The 13,836-nt window shown below is 45.8% G+C and overlaps 1 protein-coding gene across 3 annotated transcripts in view; it reads left to right on the top strand.

Moving 5' to 3' along the window:
* Positions 1-13,836, top strand: part of cep162 (centrosomal protein 162) — a 48,287-nt gene that overhangs the window by 13,006 nt on the left and 21,445 nt on the right. For 2 of the 3 annotated variants that reach the window (XM_085290471.1, XM_085290472.1), the window contains exons 9-13: positions 6,867-7,073; positions 10,081-10,162; positions 11,732-11,981; positions 12,057-12,273; positions 12,486-12,634. In XM_085290471.1, the coding sequence (XP_085146597.1) occupies positions 6,867-7,073; positions 10,081-10,162; positions 11,732-11,981; positions 12,057-12,273; positions 12,486-12,634 (905 nt within the window). The remainder of the gene's footprint in view (positions 1-6,866; positions 7,074-10,080; positions 10,163-11,731; positions 11,982-12,056; positions 12,274-12,485; positions 12,635-13,836) is intronic. The other variant, XM_085290473.1, reaches the window with a different exon arrangement.

Genomic DNA, 13,836 nt, shown 5'->3' on the forward strand with positions numbered 1-13,836 from the left:
GTCAGCAGATGTTTCATGAGCCATCTTTGCTAACTTCCATTTCTCAGAGTACAGCGGTCCTTCGTTTATCGCGGGAGTTACGTTGTAAAAATGACCCGTGAAAGGTGAAATCCACAAAGTAGCCAGCTTTATTTTTTACAGTTATTATAGATGTTTTAAGGCTGTAAAACCCCTCACTACACACTTTCTACACTTTTCTCAGACAGGCACGAACATTTTCACACTTTTCTCTCCTGTTTAAACTCTCAAAGTTCAAACGTTCAGAGAAAAATAAGCCCAGTATTACAGAGTGAAACCAAAGATCAAACCCTGTTTTCAGGTCCAGAATAGAGCAGCTGCCAGATAATTCAACATTAATGAATCAATGGTACGGAAGTGGAGGAGGCAAGAAGAATGAATAAAGTTTGTAGAGTAACAAAGTACAAGTACTTTGTTACTTCTCAGCTCTGTCTGAAACACAACAACACTTTCTCCAAAACATATGATTGAGGTCTTCATCAAACCTTAAAGGCTTCCTCTTCTTTTGTTTGTTTTGGATTTAGTTATTGAAGAATATATGTCACTCCAACTTAATGTTTGTTTCAGTGTCTTTTCATGATTCTCTGGATGAGGCAGGCGAAGAGGAGAGAAAGAACAACACAGTGGAGTCTCTGAACAGAGGCAACACCAACTCCAGAGAAGAATATCGATATGTGTATTTTAAAGTGGTTTTATTTGAAACCTAATATCTTAGACACGCACAATGAGAGCATTTATATGCAGTGTATGTGGGCTCTATGAATGAGTACAATGCAAATAAGACACACTGATCAAGGAGCCCCTGTTAGCTGGAAATCAAGAGGCTACAATGGGAACAGTAGTAAGCTGTGTGGATGTAAAGAGCCAACTATGGTAGAACCGTGTGGTGTAATTCAGTGTAAATCAGAGAAGCCTAGAAACATGTTAGTTAACAGAGGTACAGAAGGACTCTGAGAGACAGCTGCTGGATGAAAAAGAGGGACAAGATCTCAATAACTGAGTTCTAGAAACTGTCAAACTAAGGCAAGTTTATTTATATAGCACAATTCAACAACAAGGTGCTTCAAAGTGCTTTACAGAGACATTAAAAAACAAAAACAAATAAAAAGCATGATTTAAAATTGATTTAAAAAAAAAACAGTAGATAATGGATTTGGTGTTTTATTCAAATGCAGCTGAGAACAGGTGAGTCTTCAACCTGGATTTAAATAAACTGAGTGTTTCAACTGATCTGAGGCTTTCTGGGAGTTTGTTTCAGATATAAGGAGCATAAAAGCTGAATGCAGCTTCTCCGTGTCTGGTTCTGACTCTGGGAACTGATAAAAGACCGGATCCAGAATAAGGGTCACAACGTTGGCCACTAGGATGAAGAGAGGCAAAAAGAATAAATAGCCTGTTTCTCCAAAGATTCATCTATGGGGGAATCTCAGCTACAAGGGAACAATAGCACAAGCCAGACACACCTAGAGCTGAAGGTGAGATCATGTGGGTGGCTGTAGCTCAGGCCAACAGATGAAGCTGGATTGAGTATATTGGAGTGCTTGGCACTGTACAAGGTGCTCTAATAGTGCCCTAATTATATTCATCAGAAATTCAGTGGGACTGTGGAAAATGACACTGGACACCATCTACAAGGCAATCACACAGTAATGCACTGTCCCCACTGCTGTTCTGCATAGGCTTCACTCGCCTAAGTCAGCTCGTCATTAAGAGCAAATACCATCGGCCTTTTGCTGTACATGGATGACATCGAGCTATATCCCAAGAGTTAGTGAGACATTACTTTACTGATCCATCTCACCAGGATCTGCCGCAAGGATATCTGGACGTTCTTGTGACTGGATAAGGGTGGCTGAATGGTTGCAAAGAAAGTGAAGATGGTCCAGGCTGAATGGGTTGAGCTGTAAAAAGGCAGAATAGGAGATGCACAGGACAGCTACAAGTACTTGGGTTACCCACAGGCCAACAGGAACCATGATGAAGATGTAGAAAGGGTAGCCACAGCCAGATATTTCCAGAAGGCGAGACAGCTGCTGAGAAGCCATTTGAACGGTAGGAATAAGATCACAGCCATCAATGCATGCACCAATTATCAGATCCCCCACTAGAATAATACGCTGGCCACAGGAGACGATAGAGACTACTGACATTGAATGCCAGAGCAGCTGACCTGAAAGAGAAGATCATGGCAAAGAAAATTTAGACTCTACATGGCTATTTACCAAGACCCGTGTCACGTACCCTGTGAAAGTCTGCTAGAGGATAAGAGTGCAGCATTATGCACAATCCCTACTGTGACCATCACTGCAACCAGCTGGCTAATTCAGTTTCATTTATACAGCGCCAAATCACAACAACAATTGGCTCAAGGTGCTTTATATTGTAAGGTAAAGACTCTACAATGATCCAGAGAAAATTCCACCAATCAGATGACCCCGTATGAGCAAGTACTTTAACCCTTTAAGCCCATGGGAGCGTACACGCTCCCATTTGTGTAACTATTTTAAAATCCTGGTAGAATTGTCATGATCCTGGGTCTTTGACCCAGCGTTTTGTGTTTTCTATTGTTGTGATATATTTTGGTTCTGTTCTTCCTCAGTTTAATGTTTAGTCATTTCTGTCGGTGTTTCCTCTGTGTAAAGTCCGTGTTCCTTAGTCTGTGTCTTTGCATGTGTGAGTTCCTGTTTTATTTTGCAGGTCTGCGTCTCTCGTTAGTGTTTCTAGTTTCGCTTCCCCTTGTCTCGTTATGTCCAATCACTCCCAGCCGTGTCTCCCTCCTGTTTCCCATTCCCTGATTGCCCTGTGTGTATTTAAACCCTGTGTTTTCTCGTGTGCGTTGCTGGTTTGTCTGCGTTATTTGGTGTTTTCTGGTCTGCGTCTCTCCCTCCGTCGTCTCAGGTTGTCTCTCCGTGTCTCCCTGCATCTCTGTTTCTGGTTTGTTTTGTTAGTTTTTCCAGTTTAGGTTTTTTCTTAGTTTCATGCTCACCCTCGCCATCTCTGTTTGTATCAACATTTGATGAATAAACTCACTTGCATCTGAGCTGCCTGCATAAAGGGTCCTTTAATAATTTACACACGGCTTGCCCCGCAATGACACAAATAAGCTAGTGCAATCATTTTTTTGCGTATGAAACCACAGGAGTTGTACTTACACAGCATGCATTCAACTTGTCCCAGGTCAGGGTTTCCTTTGCAAAAATCAAGTAAAACGTGCTCGCAACAACAGTAACATAATCCAGAAACACACCTTGATCAGCTGTTCATAGCACTTCCTACGTTGCAATTAACATCATCAAATTGTCAGTGCGAACTTTCAAGTCCGCCATTACCTGGGGAAACCGGAAGTGGTGTCGCTTTTCGTGGGGAAAATAGTTTTCCCCCTACAGGGCCTTTCAAAGGTCAGCTGGTGTTTTTGAAAGTCATGTTTGACTTTATGCCTTTCTGTGTAGTTTCTGGGAGGCGTAGAACTTAAATTACACTGTTCTGTGGGGAAATACTGTACGTAAGATGTTTTATGTGATGAGAAGGATTTTAAATTAGATACTGGACTTAGCAGGGGGCCATGTTCTGTGCATGGAGGCTTTCAGCCCAAGTCCAGCACCCTGAGACGATACATAGCGAAAGGAAGGAGGCTAAGAACCAGTGAAAGTCAGAACCACTATTCAGAATGAAACGGCTAAGATCCATGAGTACACCAGGAACATGGCCACAGCTGATAGTGTGCCTAGTGAGTACATGGTTCTGTTGAGGCAACAGAAACACAGAGAACGGAAACATCATGGAAAGACAAACCTCTGCACAACATGCACCACCAGCAGATAGAAATACCTGATATTGAAAAATCCTACCAATGGCACCAAAGGCACAAGCTCGATAGAGGCTGGGGTCTACCACACCACAAGTGCAGTTCAGTCCCAGTTCTATGGTTGAACGCTCTCACAGACTGGTGATGACCAGGCGTAGAAGAAGAAGACGGCCATAGTGATAAATGTTATACCAGGTAGAAGCAACATCAGGAGGACGTAACACAAAAAGCTCGACACAACCCAAGGGCTGTGAGAGGAGCTTGTGTGGAGGGTGAAGCCAATAGTGGTTCACGAGGTGTTTGGGGCACTCGGGGCATGGACCCCTAAACAGTGTGAGTGGTAGTGCTTGTAGGACCATCACGCTCCCAGTTCCGTGGCTGACAAACTGAGCTTGAAGGGTAACGACCATACAACATACAAATTGTGTCAGGAGTGCTGCTGCTTCTTTTTTCGCTCCAGTTCCTCCTCACTCTATAAATTATTTTCTTATACAAGACACATCTCCTGGATCAGAATCAGAATCAGAATCAGAATGGGTTTATTGCCAGATGTTGAGGTTTACAACATTAGGAAATTGCTGCGGTGCTTCAGTGCAGACAATAAGAATTAAAGTGCTATGTAGAAAGAAAGATATGTGCATGAGATATACATGAGATATATACATGAGAATAAGAATTATGAGTGCTACGTAGAAAGATATATACATGAGTGCAGGTGGTGATCAGTGCCAAACATATATACATGAGAATAAGAATTATGAGTGCTACGTAGAAAGATATATACATGAGTGCAGGTGGTGATCAGTGCCAGACATGAAATGATGCAGTGACACAGCATAGGGTCATGTGTTCGTGGCGGGGACAGTCATGTGGTTATTGTTCATGTGTCCAACAGCAGAGGGGAAGAAACTGTTCTTGTGGCGAGAGGTTCTGGTGCGAATGGACCGGAGCCTCCTGCCTGAGGGGAGCAGGTCAAACAGACTGTGTCCAGGGTGAGAAGGGTCAGCTGAGATCCGGGCTGCACGCCGCAGTGTCCTGGAGCCAATCACCTTCTCAGCAGAGCGCACAACACGCTGCAGTCTCTGTTTGTCCCTGATAGTGGCTCCAGCGTACCACACGGTGATGGAGGAGGTGAGGATGGACTCGATGATTGCAGTGTACAACTGCATCATCGTCCGTGTTGGCAGGTTGAATTTCTTCAGCTGCCTCAGGAAGTACATCCTCTGCTGGGCTTTCTTGATGACGGAGGTGATGGTGGGCTCCCACTTCAGGTCCTGGGTGATGGTGGTACCCAGGAAGCGGAATGAGTCCACAGAGGTGATGGGGGTGTCAGTCAGGATGATGGGGGGGAGTGGGGCTGTGTGCTTCCTGAAGTCCACAATAATCTCCACTGTCTTCTGGGCATTCAGCACCAGGTTGTTGTGGCTGCACCAGGACACCAGACGTTCAACCTCCCTCCTGTAGGCAGACTCGTCCCCGTCCGAGATGAGCCCAATGACGGTGGTGTCATCTGCGAACTTGATTAGCCTGACAGACTGGTGGGTGGAGGTGCAGCAGTTGGTGTACAGGGAGAAGAGCAGAGGAGAAAGAACACAGCCCTGAGGGGAGCCGGTGCTGATGGTCCGGGAGTCCGAGACATTCTTTCCCAGCCTCACGTGCTGCTTCCTGTCCGTCAGGAAGTCAGTGATCCACCGGCAGATGGGATCAGGCACATTCATCTGGGAAAGCTTGCCTCGGAGATGGTCTGGAAGGATGGTGTTGAAGGCAGAGCTGAAGTCCGCAAACAGGATCCTGGCGTAGGTTCCTGGGGAGTCCAGATGCTGCAGGATGAAGTGTAGGGCCATGTTGATGGCGTCGTCTACAGACCTGTTGGCTCTATATGCAAACTGCAGGGGGTCCAGGAGGGGGGCCATGAGGGTCTTGAGATGGGAGAGAACTAGGCGCTCAAATGACTTCATGACCACAGATGTCAGAGCCACGGGTCTGTAGTCATTTAGTCCAGTGATCCTAGGTTTCTTGGGGACAGGGATTATGGTGGAGGACTTGAAGCAGGCAGGCACATGACATGCCTGCAGTGAGGAGTTGAAGATGCCAGAAAACACTGGGGCCAGCTCGTTTGCACCTGGTACGCATCTTCAGTGATGTATCCTGGGGTCATCAGGTGTTTCGGGTCTCACAACATCACACACCCTCACCCAGGCGACCCAGCCGGGGGTGATCAGGCCCCGACTTGCGTACCAGTAGCTACCCACGGATCAGCCCTCTTAATCCACAGCCACCTTGTGGCTTTCTCTGCTGCTTCGCTCACAGCCTGGACGGCCCTCTTCTTGGCTGCCCCAGCCACGCCCAGCCGGCCTAGGACTTTGCAGAGAGATCGTCCTGCAAAGCCCCTACATCCCACTTCTATGGGCTCATAGAAAGTCTTCCAGCCCCTTCCCCTGCACTCCTGCACTAGTTCCTGGTACTTTCCTTTCATTGGCCTCCTCAATCCGCTCCTCCCAGTGTACTGTGAGTTCCACCATGATCAGAAATATAGTGTCAGGATGATAGATGGTCTTCAGCTCTGGTATTCCTTTAAGATGTGGCCCTTTCTCTGGGCTTCTCTTTCCTGATGCAGTTTTCTCTTTAGTGTCTGTGTGATTTTACTACTTCTAAGGAGATCAGCCACAGTCCCTGATCTTTGACAGAGATTACTTTAATCCCAATTTGAGGTTATAAAGTGTCTAATCCACATCTCACACACTGTGATTCACATGTGACATTTTCAGTCTATGCAATGAATGAATTATATATTGACTTTTACAGAAAACATTTTAATAACTTTAGCCTCATTAGGTAAAATAATATGTAAATATGCATAATGAAAACCAGATTATAAGACAAAATTGTAAACAATACATATGTGGTCAGGATGTAAACAAGCATGTAAACACGTGAAACGAGCTTTTTCAGGAAGGTCTTTAAACGTGACTGAAGCTTCCCTAAAACATCATTCAAGTTTTAACTTTGCTTTCTGGATAAACTTCATTCATTTCCTCTACAGGTCAGTCTTACGTGCAAAGTGGGGCCTCAGAGTTGGAGGCTCTTCAGGAGGCCTACAGGCAGGTCCATGCTGTGGAGGATTCAGATGATCATGGTCATCATACCTCATCTTTGGAAGTGAGATGGAGCATCAACAGACCTCTGTCTCCTTCCTCTCCTCCTCAACGTGCCCAACAGTCTCTGCAGCCTGTTTCTACCAGTGAGTCAGGTCAGAAATTATTCTACTTTAAGTCTTTGTCGGTCTGAGTATACAGTGTATAAACCCCAGGTCTGTGGTTGCTCAGTGAGCGTACCCTAACGGCTCTTTCTGACACTACAAATGAGAAAATTTGCAACATGGATGAACCCTCAATGTCATTTGACAGTTTTGGAAAAAGCATCAAAATTTTTTGATTATTTTCTTTGTCCACAGATTTCAAAGACTTGAGAGAAAGGTCTTCATTTCACATTTGTCACACCTGGGCTCCACTTCTGTGTCACATCATGTCACTTCATGTGTGTTAGCCCTATAAATAAGATGCATCCTACTTGTGCAAAAGTATTTGTGATGGGCAGGATCGTTAATGATAAAAGTATGGACTCAGGCCGTATTATTTACCCAGGGAATTCTCTCACGTCATCTTGGTGGCTGTTTATGTTCCCCCCTCTGCTAACCCCACAGCTGCATGTGACACTATCCACTCTGCCATAGCTCGGCTACAGACTCAGCACCCGAGTGCCTTTATTGTGATCTCGGGTGACTTCAACCATGTATCACTGGACAATACACTACCAACATTCAAACAATATGTGGACTGTCCCACCAGGGGAGAGAAAACTTTAGACTTACTGTATGCTAACGTCAAGGATGCATACAGCTCCTCCTCCCTCCCCCCACTTGGTAGGTCAGATCATAACCTGATTCACCTCACCCCCCGCTATGTGCCAATTGTGAGGAGGGAACCTGTGACCACCAGGACTGTTAGGAGGTGGTCAGAGGAGGCCTTAGCAGAACTACAGGGCTGTTTCGAGGTGACCAACTGGGAAACACTCTGTGAACCTCACGCCGAGGACATCAATGGGCTTACTGAGTGTATCACAGACTACATAACTTTCTGCACCGACTCCATTGTTCCAGCTCAGACTGTTCATTGTTACCCAAATAACAAGCCGTGGGTGACTAAGGACATCAAAGCCCTCCTCAACAACAAGAAGAGGGCTTTCAGAGGGGGCAACAAAGAGGAGGTGAGGAAGGTCCAGGTGTTACTAAAGGACAAGATCAGAGAGGCTAAGGACAATTACAGGAGGAAGCTGGAGTGGAAACTCCAGCAGAACAGCATGAGAGAGGTGTGGAGGGGCATGAAGACCATCACTGGATTCAGGCCAACCAACAGCAGGGCAGCTGAGGGAGGTGAGAATAGAGCCGACGAGTTGAATCTGTTTTTCAATAGATTCGACACCACAGTGTCTGCTCCCACCCCCACAACCTCACCTGCAGTCAGCCTGGAATCCAGAGCCACACCACTGTGCCAGCCTCTCTCTTCACATGTTGCCTCCTGTGAGATTCCTGACACCCCTCCCCCACCCATCACCTTCACTCAATACCAGGTTGAGATGCAAATGAGGAGACTTCACTCAGGCAAGTCTGCTGGACCAGACGGAGTGAGTCCCCTTGTCCTCAAGGCCTGTGCCCCCCAGCTGTGTGGAGTCTTTCATAAACTGTTTATGCTGAGTCTGAGTCTGCAGAGGGTCCCGGTGATGTGGAAGACATCATGCCTCGTCCCTGTACCAAAGACGCCTCGTCCCAGTGGCCCCCAGGATTACAGGCCCGTGGCACTGACCTCCCACATCATGAAGACCCTGGAAAGGCTCATCCTGGACCAGCTGCGACCCATAGTAAGACCACATCTGGATCCCCTTCAGTTCGCTTATCAGCCTCGTCTCGGAACAGAGGACGCCATCATCTACCTGCTCAATCGTGTCTACACCCATCTGGACCAGCCGGCGAGCACTGTGAGGGTCATGTTTTTTGACTTTTCCAGTGCTTTCAACACCATCAGGCCGACCCTCCTGGGTGATAAGTTAGCAGCGATGCAGGTGGATGCTTCTCTGGTGTCCTGGATTGTTGATTACCTGACAGGAAGACCACAATATGTACGTCTCCCACAGTGTGTGTCTGACAAGGTGATTAGCAACACAGGGGCACCACAGGGGACTGTCCTCTCCCCCTTCCTCTTCACCCTCTACACCACAGACTTCAGCCACTGCACAGAGACCTGCCATCTTCAGAAGTTTTCTGATGACTCTGCGGTGGTTGGATGCATCAGCAGGGATGATGAGACAGAGTACCGGGCTGTGGTCGACTCCTTTGTCACGTGGTGTGAGCAGAATCATCTGCAGCTCAACGTGGCAAAGACCAAGGAACTGATCGTGGACTTCAGGAAGACCAGGAAACACTTGACCCCTGTTTCAATCCAGGGGGTCAGTGTTGACATTGTGGAGGACTATAAATACCTTGGAGTACACATTGACAATAAACTGGACTGGGCTAAAAACACCACAGCACTTTACAGGAAGGGCCAGAGTCGTCTCTATTTTTTGAGGCGACTGAGGTCCTTCAACATCTGCCAGAAAATGCTGAGGATTTTCTATGAGTCTGTGGTGGCCAGTGCGATCCTCTATGCTGTTGCATGCTGGGGGAGCAGGCTGAGGGTCGCAGATGCCAACAGACTTAATAAACTGATCCGTAAGGCCAGCAATGTTGTGGGGATGGAGCTGGACTCCCTCAAGGTGGTGTCGGAGAGGCGGATGCTGTCCAAGATAAAGACAATGTTGGATAACACCTCCCACCCACTCCATGACATGTTGGTCAGTCACAGGAGCTCGTTCAGTGAGAGACTGAGATTACCCATGATGCACCACTGAACGACACAGGAAATCATTCCTGCCTGTGGCCATCTCCCTGTACAACGCATCCACTTAACACACTGTTTGCTGCTACAACTACACATGTTTCTTTTCCAAATATTTATTTATAAGTGACTTATGTATGTATGTATGTATATATATGTATATATTGTACTATTCTTAGTTAGCGTATTGTCTGTCTTGTCTTAATGTTGGTTTAAAATGGAGCACTGTAACAAAAAATAATTTCCCCCAGGGATCAATAAAGTATTCTGATTCTGATTCTGATTCTGATGCTAAGAAATTCTTTTGTCTTTGTGTGTATTTAGAGCTGCCCACTGCAGAAGAGCTGATGAGGCTCCTCCGACCAGAGGCAGCTCAAATTAGAGGCTTCACCCTCCAGCCTGTCAGGTCAGGACTACGCAGTCGATGGATTCTCAGCAAGCAGCCAGCTTGTTTTCCTCCCAGTTCATCAGTATCTCAGTGTTTGTGGCACAAATACAGTGTTCAAGTAACATTTGAAGGGACTCACTGTAAATATTCAAACGTCAGCCAACAGACAAGCTTAAATCTGACGTCACAATCTGTCTTAACTATGTTAAGGAGCGATCGCGGCTCAAGAGTTGGCATTTTGTCTTGTAATCGGAGGGTTGCTGGTTCGAGCCCCGGCTCGGACAGTCTCGGTCGTTGTGTCCTTGGGCAAGACACTTTACCCTACCGCCTACTGGTGTTGGTAGCGCGATCTGGCAGCCTCGCCTCTGTCAGTCTGCCCCAGGGCAGCTGTGGCTACAACTGTAGCTGCCTCCACCAGTGTGTGAATGTGAGAGTGAATGAATAGTGGCATTGTAAAGTGCTTTGAGGGTCTCGAAAAGTGCTATATAAATGTAATCCATTATTATTATTATTATTATTATTATTATTATTATTATAAACAAGAGTTCTTGGTATGCCGTGGACAGCAGTTCATCCGTGGGTTGGGATGATCAACTGGAGGAACTCTGCTAGCAATAAAACAAGAAGTGAAGCAAAGAATAAACTCGCAAACAAAAACAGTGAAACAAACAGTAATGAAAGCATCGATCGTTATGGAGAGCATGACAACTTCTGTGATCATCCATCCATCCATTCGCTTCCACTTATCCTTTTCAGGGTCGCGGGGGGCGCTGGAGCCTATCCCAGCTGTCATAGGGCGAGAGGCGGGGTCCACCCTGGACAGGTCGCCAGTCTGTCGCAGGGCCAACACACAGGGATCACTTCTGTGATCATCAGTTCTAAAATTCAGGGAGGCTGTGCAGAATGTTAATTAAAGCGCTTTGCATTGATTTGCAAATATGTTGAAGCCCCTATTTGTTCCCAGCAAAACAAAGAAAATATATCCGATATTTATAAAATGTACAATAAAAAAAAAAAATCTGTTGTATTTAATGATAGCAGCACATCTCAAAAACACTGGGCCATGTGTACCAGCCCCTCTTCTTACAACAGTCCTGAAACATCTGGAAGTAGGAAACCAGCTGCTGGACATGTTGGAGAGCATTGTTGTCCCATTCTTGTCCAGCTGCTCATCATTCCTGACTCTTCTTTATTTTTCATGATGAATCAAATGTTTTCAGTTGGTAAAAGGTCTGGACTCAGAGTGTCAATGATTATGAAATGGATTGTAATAATTAGGAAACCATCTGCACCCTCCAAGAAAATAAAAGTATGTAGTTAGTATGTAGTATGCAGATGTGACGACTCATGCTGAAGCCTGTCCACCCGTCCGTCCGTCCACAGTCTTCTGCTCGGCACTAATGTGTACTCATTTATGTAGATGAATATGAGAGAAAAAATGTATTATCCACCGTCTGTCTGTATTTAGAAGAACTCACCATCGTGACATCACTGCCACTCTTCTGAAAAAATAGTTACAGTAGTAACTGTAAAGTTACAATACACAAAATATTTTGTTTCTTTTTTACTGTGGTTGTCACTTTGCAGTGTTGTGGAGCCCAACCAAGAAAAGACTTCCAGGGGACTGGAAAGGGCATTCCCGGATGAGGCACAGCACCCTGCAGCTGCAGCAATAAATGGGGCCGAGGAGTCGACAAGCCACCCAATCAGTGCTGCTCACCCCCCCAACAAGGATCTGATTTGCAGCATCAGAGCAGAAGTAGACAAGCTGATGCAGGATCATACCAAAAGCTCTTCTCTCACATCATCTCACACTGGCAAAACTAAGAAACACCCGGTGAGCAAACTATATAAAAGGCACTACTGTAGAAAAGAGATTACATTCACACTTTGCATTATACGTTTTTCTCAGGCCTCCCGTGGCTCCCTTACTTCTCCTTCCTGTACCTCTTCAATGAGACAAGCCACTCCAGCTCCTGTAAGAGGCAAGCGCCTGGATGGGAGAACGGCGGTGACTTCAAGGTCATCGGGGATAAGTAGAGGTTCTGCTACACCAGCCAAAACCCGGTCTGCTGTTTCCTCACAGTGTCCACACAGAGCGAACCATGAAGACTGCTGGGACTGCACAGGTTATTAACTGCACACATCAAGTCATCAGAGGCTTAAATAATGTAGGAAAGAATCGTGTGCTTTCCACACTGTTAGAAACTCATTGATCGATCATTGGATAACTGCTTAACTTCATTTTTTATCAACCAGCATCAATTCTGTCAGTTTACCTTGTAATGTCTTGACTTGTTAGCACTTCTTTGAATCCCTTTCTGTGTGTTTTCACTGGTAGAACCAGGAGTAACAGTGAGGAATGAACTAGTGGCATCTGTTCAGTCCTTAGTGGCTGTCCTCCAGCAGCAAATAGATGCTACCAAACACCAGGATTCTGCACAGGAAGTCAGAGAAACCAGGCTGGAGCAACATCTTCCACAGATCCGTGTAAGGAAATACTGTGTGTGCAGGTTTTCCCGACCACCAGCATCTTTTCACATTGTTCTTTTTACTCTGTGTGGTTGGTAATAACCTGTATAACTTCAGGAAGATTACGACAGCTGTTGTGCTGTGTTTGGTTAAGCTTGTTTGAACTCTGCAGTGACTTCACTTACTTCATCACTCACATTCCAGTGATGAAGCTGGAAAAGAGGAAAACAGGGCTTGTTTTGTATCTTAGCAAAGTAGATTCATTAATGCATCATTAACATTACACCATAACACAGTGGTTCCTGTGTTCACACTTACACACAGTTACTGTCCCTCCATTTAGAAAGGTGTCATGGTCTATTTTGTGTAGTTGTTTTTTCCTGTGTAATAATATTCAGCATTGCTGTCAATACATTCGTCCGTGTCCGTGATTTAAACAGCCCAGCGCTGCTCCTGACGCAGGGGAAACTAATCCTGCAGGGAGACCTACCTTTGCACTTGTGCAGGTGAAGCCAAAGGCAAGATATGATCATCTGTTCTTTGACTTGGAAGGAAGTTGGTTTGGAAACATATTTGGAGATGCTTCATCCTCTGCTTTGCATTTGTGTGGGAGCCCGTCAAAAACCTGTCCGTTATGCCAGCAGGGTCCACACGTTTTTCATTCATACTCCCCTTGCAATGGCTCTGCGTCCCCCACTTTGGGAACCTCTGCCGTAACACTTTTGTTGTTTTGTGCTGAGAAACACTCCTGCAGCACATTGATGGATAGAGCCTGGTCTGTGTGCTGCGCACTGCTTATTTAGTGAGTCTTGAATACACAACAGTGTCAGTGCAGTTTTCATTTCTGGGATATTAGTTAATTGATTTGAGGGAACATTCCAGATGATATTCTGACTGGAACTTGGAAATTTAAATTTCCGGCTGCATCTAGAACGTGGCATTGGATTACCAAACACCCTCATGCTTACTTCCATCTCAACTTCTAATACTAAGCGTGTCAGCAGTAACCATGACCTCTGCTTTTCTTGAACAACATCATACAGCGAACATGAATCCATTTATTTTCTATTACTTATCTGAAGCCAAGTTACAGTAGTAAAGGACACTCTTTCGAGGATGCCAATGTTCACATTTTGGACAGAGAGGACAGATGGTTTGAAAGAGGAGTGAAAGAAGCATCTATGTCCACTGTGAGCGACCATCTTTGAACAGAGGCGGGG

Source organism: Mchenga conophoros, linkage group LG11, assembly GCF_057382185.1.
Source record: "Mchenga conophoros isolate Kocher_MC1m ecotype Shallow Benthic linkage group LG11, M_conophoros_male_GT1.1, whole genome shotgun sequence".
Classification (NCBI taxonomy): Eukaryota; Metazoa; Chordata; class Actinopteri; order Cichliformes; family Cichlidae; genus Mchenga; species Mchenga conophoros.